A 24,746-nucleotide genomic window follows, 5' to 3' on the forward strand; every position below is an offset into this window, starting at 1 on the left:
GCCTTGGTGAATGTTTGTCTTTTGGTTAATTTTGACCATTCCATACAAATGAATACTGAAGGGTTCTCTCAATATTAGGTTGTCCTATTGCTACATACATTGCTTTATGAATGCAATGTTGTGCTTTCATGAATCTAGATTGCATTTGATCACAATTCAAAGCTAAAGATGATCAAATTAAATTCACAAATCAGTGAAATAATCCTTTAATTTAGCAGAAGCTCTGAATTAATCACCCTCTGTGTGTATTGTACAGTTATGATCAGTGCATGAAGCAGTGTCAAAAACTCTTAATTTTCTGATTGACCTCAGAGAACTTTAACATAACAAAGCATGTTTTCCTTGTGATCATGAGGGGAGTTCTGGAACTTGAATTGATTCTTTTATATGTTAATTTTAAGAGAAAATGGGACAAACTTAAAGAAAGGGCATGACTTTGTACTTGTCTTTATCTTTTTTCCCACCCAAGTTGGTGTCTGTTTGGATTCTTTCTCATTCTCTCCACTGACCCAAGTTTAACCCCCTTCTTCTTTTTTTTTTTACAATGTTCAGAACAAAGGGTGAGCAGAGGCTGTGGCTCATTCATTTCTTGTCATTACATCCTTGTTTTGCCACAACAGAGGCAGAGTACCTACAGAGAGGCTGATTGATTCACAGAGGCACAAACACAGCCAATTACTCTTTAATGTCACTGAATGAGAGTAAATTCAGCCGGCAGGACTTTCCAACTCCGATGAGTGCCACTGCCCCCATCATCGCAGGATGAATAAGGACAGCTGAGCATTACCCGAACAGCTCCTGATCAATAAGTTACCTTTGCAGTATGTTACTTGGTGCACGAGGAACATTAAAGCTAATGATTTGGCACTAACGCGAACTGTGGTATGCAATGAGTAAAAGTGTTCACACATTACAGATGTGTGTGCTCAGGTTTCTGTGACTCCTGGTTCTGTTGGGTGACCACACTCTGCGAGGAAACGTCAACACAAACTGTGAGTTTTTGAGGATTAGCCGTTACATGAGGGCAGGTGCTGCACTCCGGGTGGAGACGCTTCATGTTTCCTGGAGCTTATCTGAAAAAGCCAGGACAGAAATGTACACCACACACACACACACATACACACCGTCACATGAGGGCGTTTACTCAGACACACCTTCATCCCTACTGTGGAAACTGCGGGCAGCTGCTGGCCTTGATTGGCTCATTTCTAACCTCAGAGGATCCGACTCCTGCAAGTTTGTGCCACCAGTGATTTTTCTGAACATTCGTCTTTTTTTTTTCTTTTTTTTATTTAACCAACATTCCCTCAGACAGTCCCTCTGACTGTCTGATAGCCTCGGTTCTGATTCGTGCTGCCCAGAAGTCGAGCTCATATCAGCTCGTCTGCCATCCACTATCAGCACTATGAGTAAACATCATTGATAAAATCCTGCATAAATGACTTTCTATTTCATGCCTTCCAGCTGTGTGGACATTGCAAATAACCTTTTGTCATGAGAGTAGTAGAGCTAGTCTTTGGACATGAAACACAATCATGTCATGTATACATGAAACTAGTCACCGTACCTTCAAAGGGGCAGTATTATTATGTTTTCCAGCCACATGGTGCTATTTCATAACACAGTAAAGAAACTCAACTTCAGTTATTATAGAAATGCTACTTATATTGAATATGACAAAAATATTTTTTAAATAGGTTTCTTGCCTATTTAAAAACTTTTGCCTTCAGAAAGTCATCACAACACTCCTCCATTAACCTTTTAATGATGTTTTTACCAGCATTGCACTGAGCAGTAGCTCCTATAATGAGTTCAGCACAGACACAGTTCCACCAGGTGTTTGCTAATTGCTGCTGGCTAATCTGAAGGAGCTGAGTGCTCTGGAGGGGTGCTCTGTGAAGTGGAAGATTAGAAATTGCAGCTATGACTTGAAGGCAGCGCTAGGTCCACTCAGGCATTTTGTGCGGCTCAATGGTTGTCATGGAGTCTAAGGGATTTTTTAAACATTAATGAAAGAATCAAGGCAGCACTCCAGGTTTGCTTTTGATGAGGTGGTAACACTATAACATGATGTAAAAGCTCAAAAAGTTGATTTTACCTAAAGCTGCCCCTTTAAAATAAAACTCTTAACATGCTAGGAGTCATGAGGATGATTTTTAGAGACCAAACTACTTCATAGAAGCAGGGAATATTGTGAATTGTTTGGGGAGGGGGGTTGCTTTTAATCAGAAATTGCACAACCGTAATGTCTGGAAGGTATTAAGAGTTAGCTTAAAACTATAAGAAAATCAGGACTTTTTTTTTTTTTACTGAATTCATCAGTATCTATAAATGTTGAAAAATATAGTATTTTCTCTTCTGCTGTACAAAGTTAAGGCAAAGAAATATTAGAAAGTTTTGATTCTTTTTTATACATTCATATAAATCCCTGTAGTGCTGAGAAAATAACGGACGTACACGGAAGATTAAATCTTCAAAAGAGCGCAGCATGCCTTAAGATATTGAGAATTATGCAGTTCCTTCGCTATCCGTTTAAAATCTGACAAGTTTTATGTCCAGAAACACATCAACCAGAAATCTGATCATAAAATTTAGATTGCTTTATGGACAGCAAAGGTTTTCCTTTCTTTGAGGCTGACAGCAAGACTCATGCAAATTTTAAAATTGGTGAATAATTGCAGTGGGAGACATAATTCTTTGCAAGCTCACATCTATCAACTGTTCACTGCAATAACATGTCAGAAAAGATTAGATTTAATTTATTCCAAATTACATCTATAAAGGAAAACCCTGCCTTTTAAGGATTTGATATAAAATAATAACAAAAGCTCTTCAGCTGTCTGCCTGGTAAAATTGTATTTTCATGATATTTGTATTGCAGATACATTTATCTTAATAACAGCCTAAACATTATGGATTTCTTTAAGCATAATTTCAGGAGACATGTAAGAAAGCGTTTATCATGAACATAAGCATGGCATTTTTTAAAACGATGTTCTGTCAAAATGTTTTTTCTGGTTTAAATTACTTTTCTGGATCTGTACAAACACTCAGACTGGTTCCTTCCTCATGTACCCTCCAGGATCTGGAAAAAAAAAGTGGACACATCAGGCAAGATAAGCAGCTCCAGTAGCAGCGAATGCAATGCCATTAGCAGCAAAGTCACTGCAGATTATCAGTAAGTGGTAAAAGCGAGGAGGGAAGAGATAGAGCAGAAAGAATAAAAGACAAACTCTGTTGTGGTTCCAAACATTGACTGACTGGAGATCTGGGATATCATAAAATGCCTCCTGAGCCTGTTAGCTAGGGTGACACATCAGAGACTCTGTTCCTGATCCCAAAGAGTTTTGCTCCTTGGAGCTAAATCAAAGCAAACTGATCAAACAGAAAAAGGTTTGATGTGTCATATTCAAACTGCTCTAATCTATCCACCAAGGGGGAGACGCTGGACTTCTGGCAAAATTAAATGGCAAAAGAATGACTGTTTTAAGTTAGTGAATGAAAAAAAAAAAGAGTGCAGGGCTTTGCAATTAGTAACTATATAAAAACTTCAAGACGATTCTGTATGATTTTTGATGACATGTATTGGTATCAATAAGTGTTTGCCCCTTTTCTTCAGTTTTGTCACACTTTAATGTTTCAACTGATCAAACAACTGTTGCTCATGGATTAAGATAAGCTGAGTAATTACACAAAGCACTGTTCATGTGATAATTTCATTCACTAAGTGAAGAAAGGTTGTTCAAACCAACCTCACATTATTTGAATCATTAATTGTCTCCTAAACCTAATCACTAACTGTATCATCGGTTGCAGAAACACCCGACATCAAGAATTTGTGACAACAGATGAAGAGTTTTTTCAAGCCCAACAAAGAGGAATTTTAGCAAATTACCTTTCAAAAATGTTGCAATTTAACCATATTGAAGGGTTTTAAGGTTAAGATTATGAACATTTACTATCAAGTACAGATGTTGAATATTAAGTTGAGAAAAAAATGCTGAAATAGTGCTAAGGATTCAACAACTTACTGAAAAACAGCAACAACAAAAAAGTAAATTCATTTTTTATATTGAATTTATATTGTTCTGGCAGGAGTTTGCAATAAACTTAATTTGCATTACAGTGGACCTTCACCTATCTGTAGTTCAGTATCCTCAGAAAACTCACCTATTCATGATTTTTTTCATTCAGCATATCTAAAATATTATTTTTTTAAAAATGCATATTTTTTTAGTAGAAATGCCAAAGCCATAATGCTACTTGACAAGCTGTTGGATGTGGTAAATAAAGCAGCCTATCCTTGAGACCCATTTGTTTTTCTGCAGGTCAATTCTCTGTATTAACCCCAAGAGCGCAGATAATGAAGAGTGTAGATGGCAGCTGTAAGGCTGAGATGGTTAGTTTGAACTATTAACATAAGCGTTGATAAGAATTTTGAGCGTCAAATATTTTTGCTTTTAACCAGGCGACAGGACTTTTTAATAGCTTTTGTTTTCCTTTCAACTGAAAACCTGTCATTTGAACTGGTTTGAGAGCCACTATAATCCACCTCTTTTGGAGAGCAACAGCTTACATCAAGATATGCCTGCTGCCTTATTCAGCTACAACCATGTATCTTTATCAATATGTGAAAATCCTGTGTGTATCAAAAATAAAAGAAATGTAGCTTTATATCACAGAAATTGGTCTCTGTCACTTTAAGAAGGCTCCCCTCCAGAATGCTGTTTACAACCATTCTTTGGAGCATTGAATTGAAAAGTCGTTTGTATGATAAGCTCAGCAGACACACAGTTCCACTAAATCAGATACCTGCACTAAATGTTTGGTATCCTGCTGCAGCTAGTCTGGAGGGGCTGTGTGGTGGAGGCTTTGTGGGTGGAGACTGGAGCTTCAAGTTGGAGCTTTGGTGCATTGTATAAGAAAAAGCTTAGGCATCCCCAAAAGTCTGCCAAAGACAATTCAAAGATTCCTGAAAGATTCATAAAAGAATCTAAACAACATTCCAGGTATGTTTTTGATGATGGTCTAACATAGCATGATAAAAAGCTAAAACAGTCACTGTTGCGTCAGACTCAAAGATTCATGACGTGAAGAGAAACATTTGAGAAACATATCAGGGCAAAATAATCATTTCTCACAAAGAATTATTCTTTGAATTATTTTAAATGTATGATGTTTCTGGAGCAAAAACAAGAATAAATAAATCTTACCTTAAATGTCAGCTACTTTAAACTGAGCAGAATATAATTATGTTTAATCAAACAAAATAAATGAACCAAAACACAAAGCAGCTTAATTACCCACCTGTACTACCTTCATGTAAAAATGAAGAACAAGCCAGAGATTAGCTAATATAGATAATAATGCACACACAGTGACCCTTAGAGCTTCTTAATAGTAGAATAGTTCTCCATAGCAACCCTTGGATGATAATTGTAATACAATGAGCTCCAAATCTGGATATGACAAAATACTTCACTTAAGCATCTGCATAACTGCTCTGGCATTTCATTAATGTATCAAACAACAAACAATTCCAGATTGCACAGCAGTCATATTGGCTTTAATTTGATCCATGAAAAAGTGATGGAGAGCTCAGACTGGGTGCTTGAGAAGCTGCAGAGTGGGAGATCATTTGGGTTTACTCAAGACAAAAACACTCAGAGTTGAAGATATATGAAGGGGAAAGAAAATTGTCAATGCCTTGGTGAAGGTTGACTCAGACAGGCGTCCATGCTGGGATTTCAAAACATCAGCCTCTGGGATGAAAACCATATGGGAACAGGTTACTACTGACTCCGGAAATGGAGAATCATGCTTGTTTGTCTTTTGCTGATGCAACATTCTCCACAACAACAGGACTATATCTGTCTTATTAGTGTGCCTCATTTCTGAGCAATACTTCTCTACTATGTGTGTCAACAGCACAATCCTCTTTTTTTTTTTTTCATAGGATGATTAACAAGCTGACAGCAAAACAACAGCAGCACTATTATAATGTCTCTGCAGAGACATTTGGGAGGATACAGTAGATCTGCTGGGAATCTAAGAATAATACTGACAGCGTAAACAAGAGCTGATTCAGAGAATAAGCCTGAGTGAACAAAAACCATGAGACTTTTTATCAATAAAACATGGGGCTCCTTAATTATAAGTTATAATACATTCTGACATGCTCCAGATAAAAAGATATGCTGAAATAAAAGAAGCAGAACCAAGTCTTAATCATTTAGAACAGAGAATCAAACAAATCCAAATACAATTGTTCAGAAGAATCTGAATAATTTTTAGTTATTTATGTGCATAACAAATAAATACATAAAAAAAAACACTGACTAATTTTAAATGTATAACCTTTTTTTTTATTTGCTAAAAATAGTGTAGATAAAATGTTTTTTGTTTTACAGCAGTTTCACTGCATGGGGAAGAAACTCTGGATAACTGCTGCTGCCACTAGTCTGCAGGAGCCTTGTGTGGGATTCACTCCGGGTATGTTTTTGATGACAAAATGACATTTTAACATGATATCAGGTTTTAACATGATATCATGATATCATACCTCCTCTGTAAAACTTTCATACTCTGAACTGAAAAATTATTTTTACAACCTAAATTCTAATACATCAAACTATAACAATCAAACGCCGGTGAATCAAAAGTTAAATACGACTTCAAAGATGTGATATTACTTGATGTTTTACAAACGATGCTTCATTTCGTCATATTAAGACCCACATGTGACACATTTTTAGATAAACTGTCATATCCTGCAAGCGAAAGAATAATAGCAGCTTAACTTTGTCATGAGGTGAATCTTGTTACTGGGCATTAACACACATAAGCAGTGTTTTAAACAAGCATTCAAATGTGTTGCAAAACTGCAGGGAACATTTAACTGTGCAAATGAATTGTGGTAGTTACACATATAACACACCAGTAAAAGATAAACTTTTACTACAGGGACATAGAGGCATTTTGAACCAAACTTAATGTGTCTCAATATTTGAGAATTCATAATCATTCAATGTAAACTTTTAATCAATGTAATAAAAAAATCATCCCAGCATGTGTTGGTCAAATGAATTTGGAAAACATTAAAGCAGAGAATTAAAGTATGTCTATTTGTCAGTTGTTTTGTTTTCCCTCCCATTAAGAAAATTAAATGATTATTATAATCATTACCAAATGATTGTGCCTCATGTACCAAACAATACAAGTTCACAGGACTCATGCATCTACAATGTTTCTGAGTTTCTAAAGCAAAGAAAAGACATCGAAGCTCTGAATCCAGCACATATCTAGAAAGATGTCAGACCATATGCAGCAATGCAGCTTTTATGGAATAAATAAACACTCTCCTTGGTGGCCAAGCAATTGAAAAACAGATCTTCATTAGTATGTGGCTATGTTTGCATTTATATGTCTGTGCATATTCTGCCAATGCAGGCACATTCCTGCTTTCTCAGAGATTAGGCAGATGGCTTTGAATATTAAGACTGTAACCAAATTCACTGGCCGGGTGCAGAAATTAAGCCTGCATCATATATATGCAGTAGCAGACTGACCCAATATGCTGCAAACAACGTGCCCAGGAAAAGCTTGCGTTTGATTTATAGAAAAGTTCTGTTCTTTTCAGATAAAAAAAGCTATGCCTCTATTGCACTACTGCATATCTACTTTGCATTTAAATGCTATTTAAATGACTTTTACACAAATTTAGGTTTACCTCTTCCAAGATATAAATACAAACAGTTCCTCATGTCATCCCCAACTCAGAAAGTTCAGTAGAGTTAATTGTGGCAGTTTATTTATTTACGGTCATTATACTAATTGATTTCAAGGTTGCTTCAGTTTGGTTTAAAATATGAAGAAAAAATAATTCAGAACTCAATAATCCAAGAGTTAGACAAATGATGCACTGAAAATAATAAGGATAAATTATATTCATGTGATCTGAACTTTGAGGGAAAACCAAAGAGAAACACCTTTACAAAAATAATCTCCATAACAGATGAAGATTTGAGCTAGAGACCGTTCTGCTGTTAAGTGACTGTGGTAACAGCTACACTGCTGTACCACCTGTATCCATAACAGCTCATCCCAGCTATTAAATTAAAAACAGACAAAATGGCACCATGAGGTGACTGAGAGCAATTATCACACTCAAACTGGGATTTGTTAACACTGCTCCAAAGCAGCTTTCTGATTACAAGTAAATAATGCCATAAGATGCATAATAAAACATTTATGAGGATGTTATGATGACATTTAATGATAGTAAAAGCAGAGCTTATTCTCTTGTTAATAATACACACAAGCAATTAAATTGACCTCAGCAAGAACTGCATATATCACCGACATCCCATCAGCCTTCGAGGTTTTATTTATAACTCAAAAACAGATATGACTACCTCACCATCAAGGAGGGTAAGACTTTATCGTTGTTATCACACAGCTATCCAAAGCCACTTTCACTTGCATTTTAGGGAAAAGCTCCAAAAACGATCATCATCACAAACAGAATAGAAAAAGAAATAGTCTGAGCCAGCTGTAGGGTACAAACCCCAAACATAAAGTCCATGTAGCTGAAACTGAGGCTCCCTGATTTTAAACTGTTGATCTAGCAATCAGAGTTTCTCAGCTTTCGTTTTTGGCATGGGACTGATTTGGACTGGAGTCCAACTCTAGGTTAACGTCTGATGCAATTCAAAGATGCGAAGGAAGGCCACAGGGCTCATAGCTACCAGGCTCATAGAAAGCTCAGTGGATTCAGATTGTTGTGGCTGCGATCCAAAGACAATTGCACCAAGCACTGAGCAAATCCTTCAATCCACAGACTCATGCTCTGAAGCTTCTTAATCAAATAAAGCCATTGGCTTCATCACAAGTAATCTAAGCTTGCAGCCTCCATAGGCTGGGGACTTTACACAGGAATTATCACAGACTTTCTTCCGCAGAAGAAATATTGTAAATTAGCAAAAGTCAGTTTTTTAAATTCTGATTACTTTTTTTTTCAAAGGAGAAACTTATGCTAGAGCTAAGTGTAATTGACCCAAATGTTTCAAACATATGTAAACTATGTTGACCTACTGAAGACAAATCATGTAAAGTCTTTAAAAAGTCACAGCAACCCAACTGAAGGTATGGAGCTGTGAACAAATATTTAGTCTTAACATTTCTTTCTTTTTTTTGGTTTTTAAAGTTAAGCAAATTTTACCATCAGGCAAAGAGCTGATGAGCAAAATTGACATGTGTTTTTTAAAATGATTTAGCAAACAATTGAAAAATAGAAACAATCCAAACAAACCTGCTCCTCTATGGTCAAAAACTGCCACTGCATTATACCAGTAATTCTCCCAAACTTAGAATTTGACTTCTTTTCCTGTTGAGGTGGATTTTCCGGTGTGCTTCAATTTTTCACAGCATTAGGTTAATATTTGAGCTTTCTTAAAGTCGTTGTTGTTGCTTTAAAGGAAGTCATCATAATTGTATAGAACTCGGTCTGTAGATCACAGACTCTTTATTCCTAAAGGCAAACGATGAATTAAACGCTTCCACCCACTGCTACCAATTCAGCTTTTTTTTTACATCCAGGACTGATATAAATTATGAGTCAACCGCATGACGCCCTGCACAACCTGAGCCGAGTAAAACAAAGTTGTACCTTCACAATAAGTAGAGTCCCCATGGATGGAGGCATAGCCGCCCTTGCATTCACACTCTGCTTTAGTATTCCTGTTTTTACACTCCGAGTTTTCTCCACAAATGAGTCCCTCTGCGCAGAAGTCATAACCTGAAAGAAAAAAGCAAAGGGAGTGATAAAATTTGCTCACTCAAGGCAATGAAAAGTTTTGTATAGACAGGCAAACACAAATGCAGCTCTGTGGAAAGAGACACAAACATTTTTCATCATGAATGACAGTGAGCCTTATGTATATGTCTATATAACAGTGGTGCAATTTTAAAGGCTTTTCCTTTAGAGAAAGGATTCACAAAATACACAGCCGCACAAATTGTTGCTTGCATGAGACTTGGTTGCTTATCCTACAAGGTGAAAATGTTGCCTGGATGTTGCTCTTTTGCTCTTAAACAACCTGCCATCTTCATACTTTGTCTTGCTTCTTCAGAATAAAAACACATTTTATTAGAAAATCAGAGAGAGGGAAGACATGCAGCAAATGTCTCCAGGGCGGGAATCGAACCTGCGACTTCCGCCATGAGGACTGCGGCCTCAATACGTGGGTTGTGCTTTGCCCCTGCACCACCACCACATCCATTTTTTTTCTTTTCTTTTTTTGATCTGCACCTTTGCAGACATAGAGCGAGCACATGCACAAGTGTAATGAAACAGATAGATGAACCGAAAATTAGTTTGACAGATGAGGACGGTGGCAGACAGACAGAGAGATGATTACGTCTCACTTTGTGGATGTATCTCATCCTGTTCTGTAATGAGTGACAGACAGGCTGTGCATAAAAGCCTTAAGAGACAGAGCACCCAAAGAGCCTGAGAAAGAGCTTCAACTACATTAATATAACCCCATAATTCCATCTCGAAAATTGTGCACAAATGGAAAAGAATTGATTATGGAAGTTATGGAAGTCCCTCATGATGGTTCTTTTGTTGTTTTGATTTGGAAATAATGTCCTACATTCTGCTTCATCTCATGTGGATAAACACTTAAAAGTAGGGAAATGGAAGATTTCTCGGAAGGTAATATTTAATTGCAAAGTCCTATCATATAAACTCTCCTATTACATGCACTCTTCAATCTCCTGGTGAAAGTTGCTTTATTCAACCCATTCCTTCTCATAGTCATCAATTCTTATTCTTATTCCTTCGCTTTCCAACACATTTTCTTTGATTACTACATTTTTCTCCCCACCTTTAATTTTCTAATCATTCTAGTTTATTTTCTTTCATCTTGTCCTTGTTTCCAAGTATATTTTCCTTTCATTCACTGTAAATATTTGTTCATCTTTCTTTCTCTTATGCATGCTTCCTCTCCCTTTCTCAAATAAGGTGTGTGAGGCATGTTGCTAAGCTTATGAAAAACAAGAGCACAATTTTCTTCCAGCCAAACTTGCATTGTGTTTTCTTTCTCTTTTTTTTCCGATAATGGTGCCTAATGGTAACATAACTGCCACCTGCATACAGTTTGTTTATTCAATGTATTTACTGACAGACTGGGGCCTATTTACCTTCTAGTAGTTCCCTGCCAAAGCAGCAGGACCCGGGCAAATTGGCATAGCAGGTGCTCTGCAAAAGACAGCCCAATCTGCTCTGATAGCTATCTTAGCCAAAAAAGAAAAAAAACACAATACATTCACAGGATCGGAAAGGTAGAGAAATATTGCGAGAGTCCAGCTTAATCAACATAACGAAAAGTTTTTTTTCACTACTCATTGTGGAGAACACCGGTGCACACAGATCTAAAGAGAGGGTGAGTTGTGGGTAGTGGAAAGATTGTGGTAAATGGAAGCCATACCTCTGCAAACATTGCAGCATCTGCCCTCTGGTAAGATCTGCTCACCAGTGGTGCAGTTAATCTCCGGACATGTTTCTGTAACTTTCACCATCAAGCCATTCTGCAAGGACAAAATACAGGCAGGAGATTATACTTTGTAATGTTTGGGTCAAAGCCATGAAAGTCTATGCAGTAACGGTAACTTATATCAACTGGCAAATAATGGAGTCTTACTATTTCATCTTTTACACAGTGGAAACTTACAACCCATAAGTCATATAATCACTTCACACATTTTGTCTTACGCCTCTGAAATAGTATAAATATGCTAACTGTTCCCTTTTCATGTATGTTCATTAATGTTGTGTAAGTTGTGAGTCTCAAGAGAATCCACATAAAGACTTCACTAGGAGTTGGATTAAGACTCAAGGACAAAACATGTTTTCTTTAACTTGTGAAAATAAAAAGCACATTTATTGCAACATATTTTGAATGGTTTAACAATTGGGATAACTTGTATTATTTTTCTACAAAATATATATTTTGCCTTAGAAATATAATATGTAGACATTTGAAACTACCAGCACATCAGGCTAACCTATTAAAAGCAGTTAGCATTGGGTAAAAAAAGGGAAGTGCTAATCTCTGTATTACTGGTAATAAAAGGGGATTCATTATATTACAAGCAGGCCAACAACATCTTGTAAAACCATTTGACATTTTGTCATTTTACAACCATAACTGTTAATATTGAAATGTAATCATTTCAAGCTGTTAATCTCTGAAGCTCCTCTATATTTGCCATTTGTCCTGCTTCTGTGATAATTATTGGTTATCAGTTTAGTATCAACAACAGTCTCAGTGATCAAATGTTGGCATTTGTGTCTAAAGTCAATTCATCACTGATTGCAATTTATTGGACTCAATAATATGAATTTGACACCATTTGTTTTTCAATAATTATCTGTTTAACATGAAGAGATTCTTTAGAAAATACTCATTTCCTGAGATGTATGAGTGACTTTTGATCATAAAAAAACTTAACTTTTAATAAAATTAAACAAATTCAAGGATTACATTAAGGTCATTGTTTGCTTTATTATGTTGGTCTATAACATAAAATTCCGATTAATACATTTGAAATTTTTGGTTGTAATATGGCATAATGTGAAAAACAATCAAGCAGTGTGTATGCATGCATTTCAACAGGGTTACATTGTAATAATCTGAACATTATGATGTTAACAGTTTAGAAAAGAATCATAAAACTTTACTGTCAAGGAGAAAATGTGACAAAACTAGAATATTTTAAGACACTCTTTAGGACATTAACACAAATAAGAAAGAAATGTGATGTCTGACTATATTGGTCACAAATGGAAAATGGCTATAAATAATGAAACTGTTAAGGCAGAAATGAACTTGCAACCAAAGCAAGGACACATAATTTAATGAAAGTTGTCCATATGGGTTTTTAAACAACAATGCACCAACTGCTGCAGCCTGGCTGGTATGTAAGCATGTTGGGAGTCCTCAGAGATTTCTCAAGGTCTTTCGGCAAAATCAATATATAACTTTTGTCCTTCACAGCTCCCTTCAATGGTGTATCTTTTATATCTAAAATAAACTACTTTAGAGCATAATTTCTAAAGCAAGCAATTTACTCATTTGATTTTTTTTGTTATTAAATTATATGTTAAACCTACAGGTACTTTCTTTCAAAAGCTGACCAATCAAACTGCATATTTATTTTTTCTTTGCTGCCAGAGGCTCTAAGGATTGGCTTTAATTTAATTCACCAAGCTTTCTGTGTTAACAAGGCTCATTCTAATGAAATTTAAGTAGTAGCATAAATCTAATACAAATCGAGATGCACCAAACTGCTAGGGTTTCCAGCTATTTAAAAATATTAAACTCTGTTTGTTTGTGGGTTTTTGTAATCACATAAATCCAATTTAAGTTATTTCACAACGTAAAATTTTAAATTGGCAACAGTAGCTCAGGATACATTGCAGAGTCTTGGATTCATATTCCAATACAAAATTAGTTGTATTGATAGATGTGAAGTTCCTCTTATTTTCAAACCTTAACTCCAGTTATCAGGGCATAAGTCACAAACTCGTACCTGATTTTCACTGAACTCAGTATAGCGCACTGTCGTGCCTAACATGTGTGTTGACGGTTTATAGGCTGAAAATGATTATTGATCATGTCCAATCGAAAGAAAATGTGGCTATTCTAGTCCTTGAGAAACTGATTGGCCTGGAACTTCAACTGTGAATTTTGACAAAATATCAGATTCATTTAAACAGTAATTAAAGGATAACTTCATTATCACTTGTATCAGAGATTTGGCACCAGCAAAACTTTGAAATTTGTAACATGACACAGCAAAGGTCACCTGCCCTTAATGTATTGGATACTGTGGTCCAAAACAGAAACTCTGACAAAGAAAAAGCAACTCTTTCTTAAAATCAAACAATACAAATTGGTCATTCATATCCATGTTTAAGAGTAAAATTTCTTGAAAGCTTGAAATGAAGCCTTGAAAGAAAGTACAATTATATTTGTGGCTGTCAGAGGATTAATGAAGATGTGCTTATTTACAAGCAGTTACATTAATAAAATGGTCATTTCCTCCACGCTATCTTTACAGATAAAGGCTTTCTCCCTGAGTAAAACTCACATTTATTCTGGGCTGATCTGGAAAAATGACTCCCATTTTAAACCTCACAGTGATGGAGTTTCACTCAGGCTTAGGCCTTTGTTGAGCTGGCTTCATGAGTTATTCTAATTACCTGGCTATCTCGCCATTAGAGTAAAAATAGGCAGATTGAACAGATTGCAGGAGGGTGGGAAAACTAATACAGCCTGATGGCTAATTGAATTACACACCAAGTGGTCCACCGCATGCAATCATTGCACATTTTCCTTGAAAAGATGTGTCTGGTGACATTACTGTAGATAATATGATAAATGCTAGAGAAAGGATAAGCATATAACCAAAAAAAAATGATACCTTGCATTCCCTGCAAGTCCTGGAAAGAAAGCGTTGACCCTCCGAAAAAGTCTGTCCCATGTAGGTACACTTAGCTGCAGATGATAGGAAATTATTAGATTAAAATGCTAAGTTGTTTTCCTCAAGATAAATAAAGTAGTTGCAAGAAATACAAACAGTTTGGCTAACCAGGTACAAGCAATAAAGGAATAGAAAGTTTCAAGTGTAAAGGACTGCATTTTAAATCTTGCTGCAACACTTTTTTCTTTGCTGATGAGCTTAAGCGGAGGCGAAACGAAACAGCACATTAGGAACACAATAGATGAAGGTCTTATAGCATATCCCTCTGGTGATAAATCAGAAATAGTAAGTGAGCCACATGATGCGAAGTCCTGCTTTGGTCCTCTCAAGGGTGCTGGACCACAGCATGCTCTGTCACAGCTCAGGAGCACAGCTTCCTCGTTCTTCTGTGCCAGAGCTCTGATGTTCGCAGAGGAGCAAGAGGAGGAAGGAGAAGTGAGCAGAGGGACAGAGGGAGGCGAAGGAGTGCTGAAATTATTCAGGCGCTCTATTCTTCAGGGATTTCTTTCTTTTTTTATGCAGTGTATTAAGAAAGGCACAGCTGTCTGTGTATCGGAGTCTATGCTAGAAATCTATGTGCTTAAACCTTTGAAATATTGCTTATATATCAGCATCTATGAAGGCAGCTATGATCTTTGCTACTTTGCCTTCATGCTAATAGAACAACACCAGTTATGCGAGTTGTTAACCTAATTGAAACAACTTTGAAAATATAAATGAGTGTGTCTAATGTCTCCATGCATTTGGCCTTTAAACTGCAAAATGCATTAATTAGAAATACCACAATGACCTCATGCCTTGTGCGTGGTCCCTGTAGAGGAATGGGCTATGGTCGTCATGGTAAATGTGCTGTACTATCTTCACCAATGTTAGCTGCAGATTGTTTAAGGCTTGTGAGTGGTGATGTGGATCATCATGTGCTGCACAAACATCAGTCCTGTTTGTGCAGCACAGACACTCAGTTCAATTGAGATCTTAGGGAATTAGGAGGTCAAGTCAACATCTCAAGCTTGTTGTGCTTCTCAAAACATTCCTGAACTATGTTCGCTTTGTGGCAGGGTGAGAAATTCTACTCCAAGGGAGCTAAAAGTACCTGGATTGTTCTGCTTTGTATGACAGAGCAGAACATAACTGATCACAAACTTGATCAGTTTTTATTGATCAAGTTGTCGAGCTATAATGATACAGTCCTTGACAAACTTGTTAAAATTCTTCCACTTATCAAAATTCATCAAGTGCCATGATGAAATTTTTGACGTCACCTGTCTTCAGTCATAATGTTATGCCTCAGAATATAATATAATAGAATAGAATAGAATAGAATAGAATAGAATAGAATCATTGTCATTCTAACAATGAAACATTCTGCAAATGAATTTGTGTGAAATTCACCAGATTAAAAACAAATGTCCAACTTAAAAACATAGGATGAAAAATTACTTTTATTGCACTTTGAAAATAAAAAGTTAACTTAACACTGAAGTAGATTATATATAAATTGCTTTAAAATAGACAATGTCAAATTGACCACTTAGCATTCAGAATGGTGATGACTAATAGGTAAAAACTCACGCTCTGTTAGTTCTATTGTTTATAGATCTTCACAGAGCAATAGGTTTGTGAGGAATAAATAAGAAGAATTAAAGTATTAACATGCAGCAACCTTTATACTTTAAGATGAACAGTAAATATCAGCACCAAAGCCATTGTGCTACTGATTAATAAGAAGATATTTTTCTGAATTGGATATCTAAACTACAATTTGAAACTGTGATAAGAAAAACTTTGAAAAAATTCAAGAAAGTCCTTAAAAAATTTTATTGTGACTTTTGTCAAGTCTAAATTAATAAAACAGTCAAGTGTTACTATCTGACACCTCTGCGAACGTACCCAACAATTATTGCTGATTTATTAAAGTACACAAATTATGGTGCGTTTAATTACAGCTCAGTGTTCATTTCGGGGGGGGTCACAGCCTGCGATTCTCTTTTAGATACTGTGAAAGCAGGTCATTAAATTCTTGACCAGAGGCCATTTGTACACTTTGAAACATAATTTTGCAAAGTAACTACAGAGATCTGTGATGGATATGCCTATATTTTTCTGTCTGCATCCAGTGTTTGTGCTAATACTTACGTCGGCACGTTTTACAGCAAGTCCCATCAACATGTACAGGCAACATGTCGTCTGAGCAATTTGCTGGAGGACAAAAGATCCTGCGACACTCCACCACACCGTTCTTTTGGATCATCATGGAAGAAAAACAAAAGAACAATCATACAGCTGCATATTTGGTACTCCAATTAAAAATATCCCGCTTATTTTTAGTGCACAGCTTTCACAAAATTGTTGCAGTTTCCCGTCTTTGTTTTCTCTAACTATTCACAAATAAATCAAACCACAATTAAATATGAGTTAAATGAATGAATCTTATCAAAACAGAGAAATAAACCTAAGATTAGCTTAGTGGATTGTGCAGCGTAAGAAAAAAAAAAAAACATTGCCAAGAGGAATAAAGAGCGAGTTTACTACAGTCTGAGTTGAATCAAAAAAAAATCCCAGAAATACTAGTTGGGATAAAATACATGTCAAATTAAACAACATACTATTAAGTGTTTGAGCAATTTTTCAAGCATTTTTATATGACATTTATTGGATCAACTTTAATGTAGTGTTGGTCTAGAACTTGTTAGTTAGGCAAACTTTTAACTTTACATAAATTAGTTATGAATCAGGAGGAAAAATTCTGGAAACTATTGGATTTTTCTTTTAGGTTCTCCACAGATTTGCAGCTGGATTCAAGGTCAAATAACAGCTTTAAATAGAAGCCTTGCATTTATAAAGACTTATGTCCTTTCCCAACAACCTTTTGTCATTCAAAACGTGCTAATTTGCTTTGCAAGTGCTGCTCAGAAACCTTCCATTAATGCATGATCTGACATGAACTAAAAAAAACACTCCATCAAAATTGACACCATCTCCTTTGCATTTATTCACAGAAAACATCCGTTTGCCTTTTTCTTTTTTTTTTTTTTACATTGCTTTCAGAACCAGCTTAGGCATAAAAAAAATGTAATCTTGATATTTCTTTTTTGGATGTTATTTAAAAAGTTGGTATCAGACACAAAATGTCAGCATTGCACTTACAATGCCAAAGGCAAGTCTAAAACATATCTGTATAGAGCTATATTGAGCAAGTAGCACACTAGCAGTAGTTCCACTGCCTCTGCTGCAGCTATCAGTGTTACTGAAGCCTGTTCTATACCTCCTGATTACTGCTGATATATGTTTTTTTTTTCTGATTTCACCCCTCATCTTATATTCTCTGCCTGCATTCTGAAGTCAATGTTATTTTTTGAGGCAATTATTTGCTTGGTGGATGGAACCACGGATGCCAGATAGAATTTTTGTTTAAAACAGACATAGTTCTGCTTTTCACACTTCTTATTATCAACTTATTTTTGAAGTTCAGCTAACTGGGAACCACAAGTTGAGCGAGTTCTGTTAATAAACCAGTTGTTGTTAATGATGTGTTAAACGCTTTCATGCAAAATGTCTTCCAGTTCAATCTAGCCTCTACTGTTTGAATCCAAAGCCCATCAGAATGAAAGAAACCACACTAATCACTGAGACTGCACCGTTCTTGAGTAGCCTGTTGATGTGAGGTAGTTATTCAAACCCTTAAGGACTGCATTAATTTCTGAGCCTGATATCTCTCTCTGCAAGCGCCTCTTCATTTCATGAGTCATCAAAAAGGATTCTCCTAGGACGCTGTGGTTATCAGTTAATGGCATGTCCACGGGAGGAAACCAGACTGACTAAACTCTTTACTGTGCTTGATGTGCTTTGATGCAGCAACTCTAAATCCTCAGGAGCAAGAATGCCCTGATTAAACACATTGCAGGTCTAGCCCCTATGTTTGAAGGCAGACAGTCAGGTAAGAAAGCCTATTAGAGGATGTTTGCTTTGTAAGATGGTAGGCACAGAGTGAGAAGATGGAAATAAAACAAAATGCTAAGAAAACTCAGGGTTGCAATGACTTGCAATCTATTGTTGTGAGCTGCTACAAGATAATCTGCCATGAGTATGTGATATTGCATTGAAAAGGCTCCAGAGATCATGCTATCATATATGGTCGTTTCTTTATTTTTATTCACTTCCTGCTGACGGCAAAGCTTTGCATTGCTCTGAACGGCTTTCAAAAATCCTGAACATTACCTGCAGCAGTCTTTACTGACAATAACTGGAGTCTTCCCTAGAGACGCACCGATCAGCGTCTCTAGTGATCGGTGCGTCTCTAGTGCGTCATTATTGCCGTTTCTACGGCAATAATAATTTCTGTATTTCTATGGCATGTTGATTTTTTTCTTTTTAGCCAACTGTAATTTTTCAACAATTACTTTAATACAAGAAGACATTATGCATGGTGGAGATTTTTTAGTGACGATGCAGATTTCTGACGTTTTAAAGAGACGGAGGTCAAATTTCAAGTCAAATTTCTTTTAAGTCATATTTGATGTAAGTAGCATTATTACATCAACTGAAGGTAACAAAGTAACTTAATTGTGCTATAAAATGGTATTATGTGCCTGGGAAATACACAATACTGCCCCTTTGAAGCATACTGCAGTTTTTACTGTATATTAGACAATAGTAACACTTGAATGAACAGGTTTCTTGGCTTTCTAAGAGGGTAACACTTACCTTACAACCACAGTTCCTGCAGTTTTCCGGTTCCACCCACAGCTCTTTGTCCCGGTACACCAGGCCGTTGGCGCTGCAGGTCCTCTCGCAGTGACAGCCCTCCAGTTGCGTCAGTCTGGACTCCGCATAGTTCAGCTGCACACAGAATCACAAGAGCCATTTTAAAGTCTGAAAATGCACCACAGTTGTCTGTCACCCATCTTCCCCTGCCTGTCCCTTATCCTCTGGTCAAGTTCCACAGAGAGCTTCTCCACCAAGAGTCACTCTTTTAAAGGGCAAATAAAATAAAAGGGGATCATCATTCAGCTCAAGCTCCTCTCCTCAGGCAATGATCTACTGAGATATGACAGAGAGGAATGGCAACTCCCACTCTGCCCTTCTCCTCCTATTTGTGCACCCTCATCAATTTATTTTTCTTCAATTTATTTCATACTCTCCACTGTTGGCTCTCAGAAAACTAACTCAAAAATGTGGCAAAGCAGTGCCACTTGGAAGGGGGGTGAAGGTGAGTTGTTTTAAAGCAATTGTTGAGAATGTATCCATATTCCAACAAAAAATGATGTAGCCAGAAATACGTTGGAATAGCTGATTGACACTTAAAGAAAAAAACATTTGGAGCTACATTTGTCAGCAAAGATTAATTCTGTGAATAAGAAATGTATCAATTAATTATTTTCTAATCAAACAGCAAATTAACTTGAATAATGTTATGACAACTGTCATAACACTGTGAAAGTTTGCTTTTCACAGTGATATTAATTATAGTTAACAGATGAGCTCTAGTGTGAAGCACTTTTTAATGTTAGCATGACTAGAAAAGCGCTACAAAAAGTGTCCATTTACAACTCCAACATCCTGTATAAACATTTTATACAGGATATTAAACTGTGCCAGTTCAGATATCAGAAAATCTAACTGCCCTGTGTCACAGCTGCCGTTCTGCTGGGAGGCCACATCTTGCAGGGCGCAGGCAGTACCCTTCCCTTGTCCCCTCTTAGCCCAAGGCCCCTGTACCTCACCACACTGGGCAGCCCCAATCCGTAACTTAATATTTTGGTTTGTCTGATTTGCATATTTATATACAAATGAAACCTGATTTTATGACATCATTAAGTGTTTACTTATTAAACACTTCATGGATTTAAATATATGCACTTGCATGGTTTATGGTCCCAGACTGGCTGGTCAAAGTATATTAAAGTTTTCACCAGCAGCAGGAGACCACATCACGGTTCATTCATGTTCGCTAAAAACAAGAAAACAGAGGCTACAATTTGAGCAATCTTTTACAGTTCAGACATCAGTAGACTGGAAAAATGTCTGATTTGATTAGTTTCAACTTCAACTGCAACATATAAATGATTCATTCAGTTCGTCATAAACAGGTCAAATTAAAACATTCTATCTTGTTCCAGTGATTCAGGCTGATGGTGTTTTTTTGGGCCTGTAGTAACAAACGATTATTGCTTAAATGCTACATCCAGCATCCATTTTGTTGCTGACCATGTCTTCCCTTCAAGACAACAGTGTGCCAAACCTCTTATGGCTATTTGCAGCAGAAAAATGCACCATGTGACAAAGCTGAAAGAAGCTCACACTGTCTTCCAGAGATCTCAGTCTAACAGAGCACCTTTACAATGTAGAAAAGCTGGTAGTTTTTTGTTTTTTTGACATGTTCAAAAAAAAAAAAAAGCTGGTGCACATATCAGATACATAGAAAGGTGATGTAGTACTATTATTTACTTGAGGCAGTTTATCTTTCTATGCAGATATGCAGCAGTTCAACAGGAATATTTGCGCACAAGTTGTTGAACTGAAGAATTGCTGAATTAGAATCAAGTTAACATTTTGAACCTTTATTCATCTGAAATGTTTTGTGTGGGTTTGAAAGGAGATTCTCTGAGGTGAACTGTGAAGAGCTTTAAAGCTTCTCCGCAAACGAAATGTGGAAAATTATCTCGGCTTTTGTAAAATGCAGACATTCTGACGTGGTTTAGGTCATTTCTAAACAGAAATGTAACATGTAGTAAAAGGTTTAGAAGCACAAGTAGTGTATGAATAACTGCCCATGTGGAAGGTCAGGCGATTTTTAAAGTCCCATTGATATTTCCAGGCAGGTCCATCTCAGAAATTATAGGTTCAGTGGAAAGAGAGTCAAAACTGGTTACACTCCCTCTCCCTCTCCTCGGCAACTCGGTCAGGCCTGCGTTTCAAAAGTGGAGGAGTTGGTGCGATTGAAGCTTCTAAGGAAAAATGAAAAACACTAGATGTAACAGGCATTTTGCGCTGTTTAAAGGAGTCCCTGCTGAAGAGCTGTGAGAGTTGTGACTAGTGGAGACGCATCTCAACAGACCTCTAAACAAAATGTTTGAAATCTAGTTTCAAAAGCTTGGGGTCTGCCTCGAGGTGCCGCAGAGGAATACTTCTCCTGTACAACCTGAGCATCAAATGGCACCATGATGCAGCACAAAGGATTCAGGGACTAATAGGCATGTAGCATCTACTGCCAATACACAAGGCAAGAAGACATGTGAAAGAGTAAAACATTTTTCTTTTTAAAATATCTTTATAAGGGAAGACAAGTGGGAAATGCTAGAGAAGAAATACTTATATTATTTTCTTTTTCTTTTTGGTAATTTTTACTCCTAAAATTCTAGAAGTCTGCAGCAATTAGATACATTTTATTTCACACCAAGATAATTGAGGATGCTGGATGTTAGATTGTCCAACAAATACTTTCAAGAATAATATTTTTCATCATTTATTTTAATTCTGGGAATACTTCAAAGTCTTGGTGAAAATAACCACACACTTTAATCTTTGCAGAAAAACTTTGGTTTGCAAATTTGGACATTAATTACTTGGAGGGCAAACATATTTTCACTTTTGTCAAATTTGAAGTGGCATATTTTGAGTTAATGTGTAATAGATTTATGTATAATCTATCTTTTTTCAATTTTCCAGCTTATGTAGTTTATTTGATTATCTTCTTCTTTGTCCAAGTAATCTGGACATAATTCATTTAAATAGCATTTTAAAAATAGGCTTAAAACTGCACTTTGGTGCACTAAATCCCTCTCTTACAATTTGTTTTGCAATTAAATCACTGCTAAAATATTTAAAATATGTATAAATAAATATTTTATAAATGTTTTATAAAATCTAATTCCATATCCTGGATGCATTGGATATATAGCCAAAAAGCATATCTCTGTGTCAGTTATATGTAATGTCATAATCAATATGTAATTCAGAATAAAGAATCTTGAGAATGCCAACAACAATATTATATTATATTATTGTTGTTTTAATATTTTTTTAAATGCTTTAAAGCTGTAAAATAAGTGTTTCCTTTGAAAATCTTTGCTTTTTCAGGATGTTTAAAGGAGATACCAAAGTTGCCAGTGCCAGCTGTAATCACAACCAAACTTAGCACCTGTGAAGTTCTGTCTAGTCTTTGGACTTGTCAAAAAAAAAACACTTGACAATTATGGATCAATTTTAATATGTTTAGACAGGCAAATATGACCCCATGTGCTTTCTACATCACTCAGTAACAAACATTTGGTTGAATAACATGCAAATTCTATCTTTTCAGTTGCAAACTGTACTACAGGTTATGCTGAATGTCTCTGGAAGCAGATTTGGAAAAAACTTTCAGGAAACCTTGTTTAAAGTTTCAGCCACGGTTTGGTGTATTTTGCTAAACTATAAAAAAAGAAAGAAAGAAAATGGCAGAAAGAAAGTAAATCTTGCTGTTTGTCAAAAGGTAAATGGCCTGACACTGCCCCCAGTTAGAGTAGATAATCACTTCCCTCAAGCTGCCCAGTGTTGAACACAAAGCATCACAGAAATCTAATGCTTTTAAGAGCCTTTGTGCTAATTAAATTGGTCGGGGTTTAAATCGGAAAGCTTAATACGAAATAACCAGGGGAATTGTTTTCACGACAAGTAAAAGCCCTGTGATTTCCGTACATGATTTGTTCCTTCCTATAAAAGACAGAAGTGTAATACATGCAAATTCCACCATGATTATCCACACACAGAGGGGCTTAGTGTCATCTCACCTCACCTTGACACTCGACTTCACAAACTAGGGTGCCAGCAATTATGCGCTACATGCTCCATCCTTCAATTTTCCACTGTATAGGCAGAGAGCCATTTAGAGCAGGAGATGACTACATCCTCCCTGCTGAGACTTATACGTGAAGTGAGGTCAGGTGGCAAAAGGTCGAGCTGTGCTCATGCAAAGGAGGAGGCACTAACACAGCAGTAGGGTAATGGTCGCCATCTCATCCTTATTTACACCCAAAATGTTCCAGATCTCAGTCACCCACTGGGATGTCCTTGCCTCATCCACTTTTACCTGGTATCACTCTTACAAGTCCACACACACACACACCCACACACACACACACGCACACACAACTCATAACATACTCATGTTGATGGCTTATGCAGACATTTAGCCATTGAAATGGATCACTTTTTCCCTTATGGCTTTCCATAGTGCATTGCCCGTTAGTCTCCTGTTGAGTTGACACAGTCACCATTTTCCGAAAACTCTCTAAACCTTGTTTGTAGCTTGTGTGTATAACTCAGACCAGTCTAAGCTTCGGTATAGTAAGAAAGGCAAGAAAATGTTTTCAGATTTTATATTTTACATTCAGCTTTTATATCTTTTGCTGTCATCGGCTCCAGATTGTGACAGACATCATCCCAACACAGAATAAAGATTTTTAGATCTTGCTCTGACAGATTCTTTGTCTATTTCACTGTTTTGTCACTCGAAGATTTTCTTGCCTTGTTTTTGTACTCTGTCAGTTAAACTTCATGTACAACATTTTTAAGCTTTATTAACAAAGAACATCACACTTTCTTTTCAGATCTGTAAAATGAGAAAGCAAATTAAAGTTAAGAGGAACAGAGACTTTAAAAAAGTTAAATCAAAATAGTGATGATGGAAAGATGCATTTCAATTGCAAAAATCAAAATCTCTTCCTGGATTGAGAACAAATTAGAAAACCATCATGATGAAGCCATGTGGCATTGAATAAACTGATGTGTTTTTTGTTTATTTTAGTATATTTTAAATGTTTGTTTTCTGAGTTGAGTAGCTATTTTTTTGTGAAAAGGGGCATATTTAAGTTTATGCTTCTTTCTGCTTCTTTTCATTCATGATTTCTTTAGTCGCATGTGAACTATTCATATTTATTATGGAGTGAATGAAACACCAAAAAATAAAAAATAAAAATTTATTTATTGATTATAACATTTTATTTTGACGTCTGATTTGCAGCTGACAATTGAGTCCTTTTCCTTATTACACAACTTCAAAACTATTACTGATTTTAACACATAAATTCAAAGAACAGGCACCTACATATGGTGCTGACATATCCAAAATGTTAGTAAAGAAGATCTTTTAACATTGGTGAAATTGAGCAATAGTTTTGTCACACTTATATATTTCTGGGAAAATGTATTAGTAT

At 36.3% G+C, this 24,746-nt stretch overlaps 1 protein-coding gene across 1 annotated transcript in view; it reads right to left on the reverse strand.

Moving 5' to 3' along the window:
- LOC129364136 (protein kinase C-binding protein NELL1-like) overlaps nucleotides 1–24,746 on the reverse strand; it is a 201,828-nt gene that overhangs the window by 105,586 nt on the left and 71,496 nt on the right. The window contains exons 8-12 of the mRNA XM_055036587.1: nucleotides 19,255–19,389; nucleotides 16,687–16,789; nucleotides 14,491–14,564; nucleotides 11,493–11,592; nucleotides 9,668–9,796 (exon numbers count right to left, since the gene is read on the reverse strand). Coding sequence (XP_054892562.1) covers nucleotides 9,668–9,796; nucleotides 11,493–11,592; nucleotides 14,491–14,564; nucleotides 16,687–16,789; nucleotides 19,255–19,389 — 541 coding nt within the window. The remainder of the gene's footprint in view (nucleotides 1–9,667; nucleotides 9,797–11,492; nucleotides 11,593–14,490; nucleotides 14,565–16,686; nucleotides 16,790–19,254; nucleotides 19,390–24,746) is intronic.

This window comes from Poeciliopsis prolifica, unplaced genomic scaffold, assembly GCF_027474105.1.
Source record: "Poeciliopsis prolifica strain line A6 unplaced genomic scaffold, Auburn_PproV2 SCAFFOLD011, whole genome shotgun sequence".
In the NCBI taxonomy this organism is placed as follows: domain Eukaryota; kingdom Metazoa; phylum Chordata; class Actinopteri; order Cyprinodontiformes; family Poeciliidae; genus Poeciliopsis; species Poeciliopsis prolifica.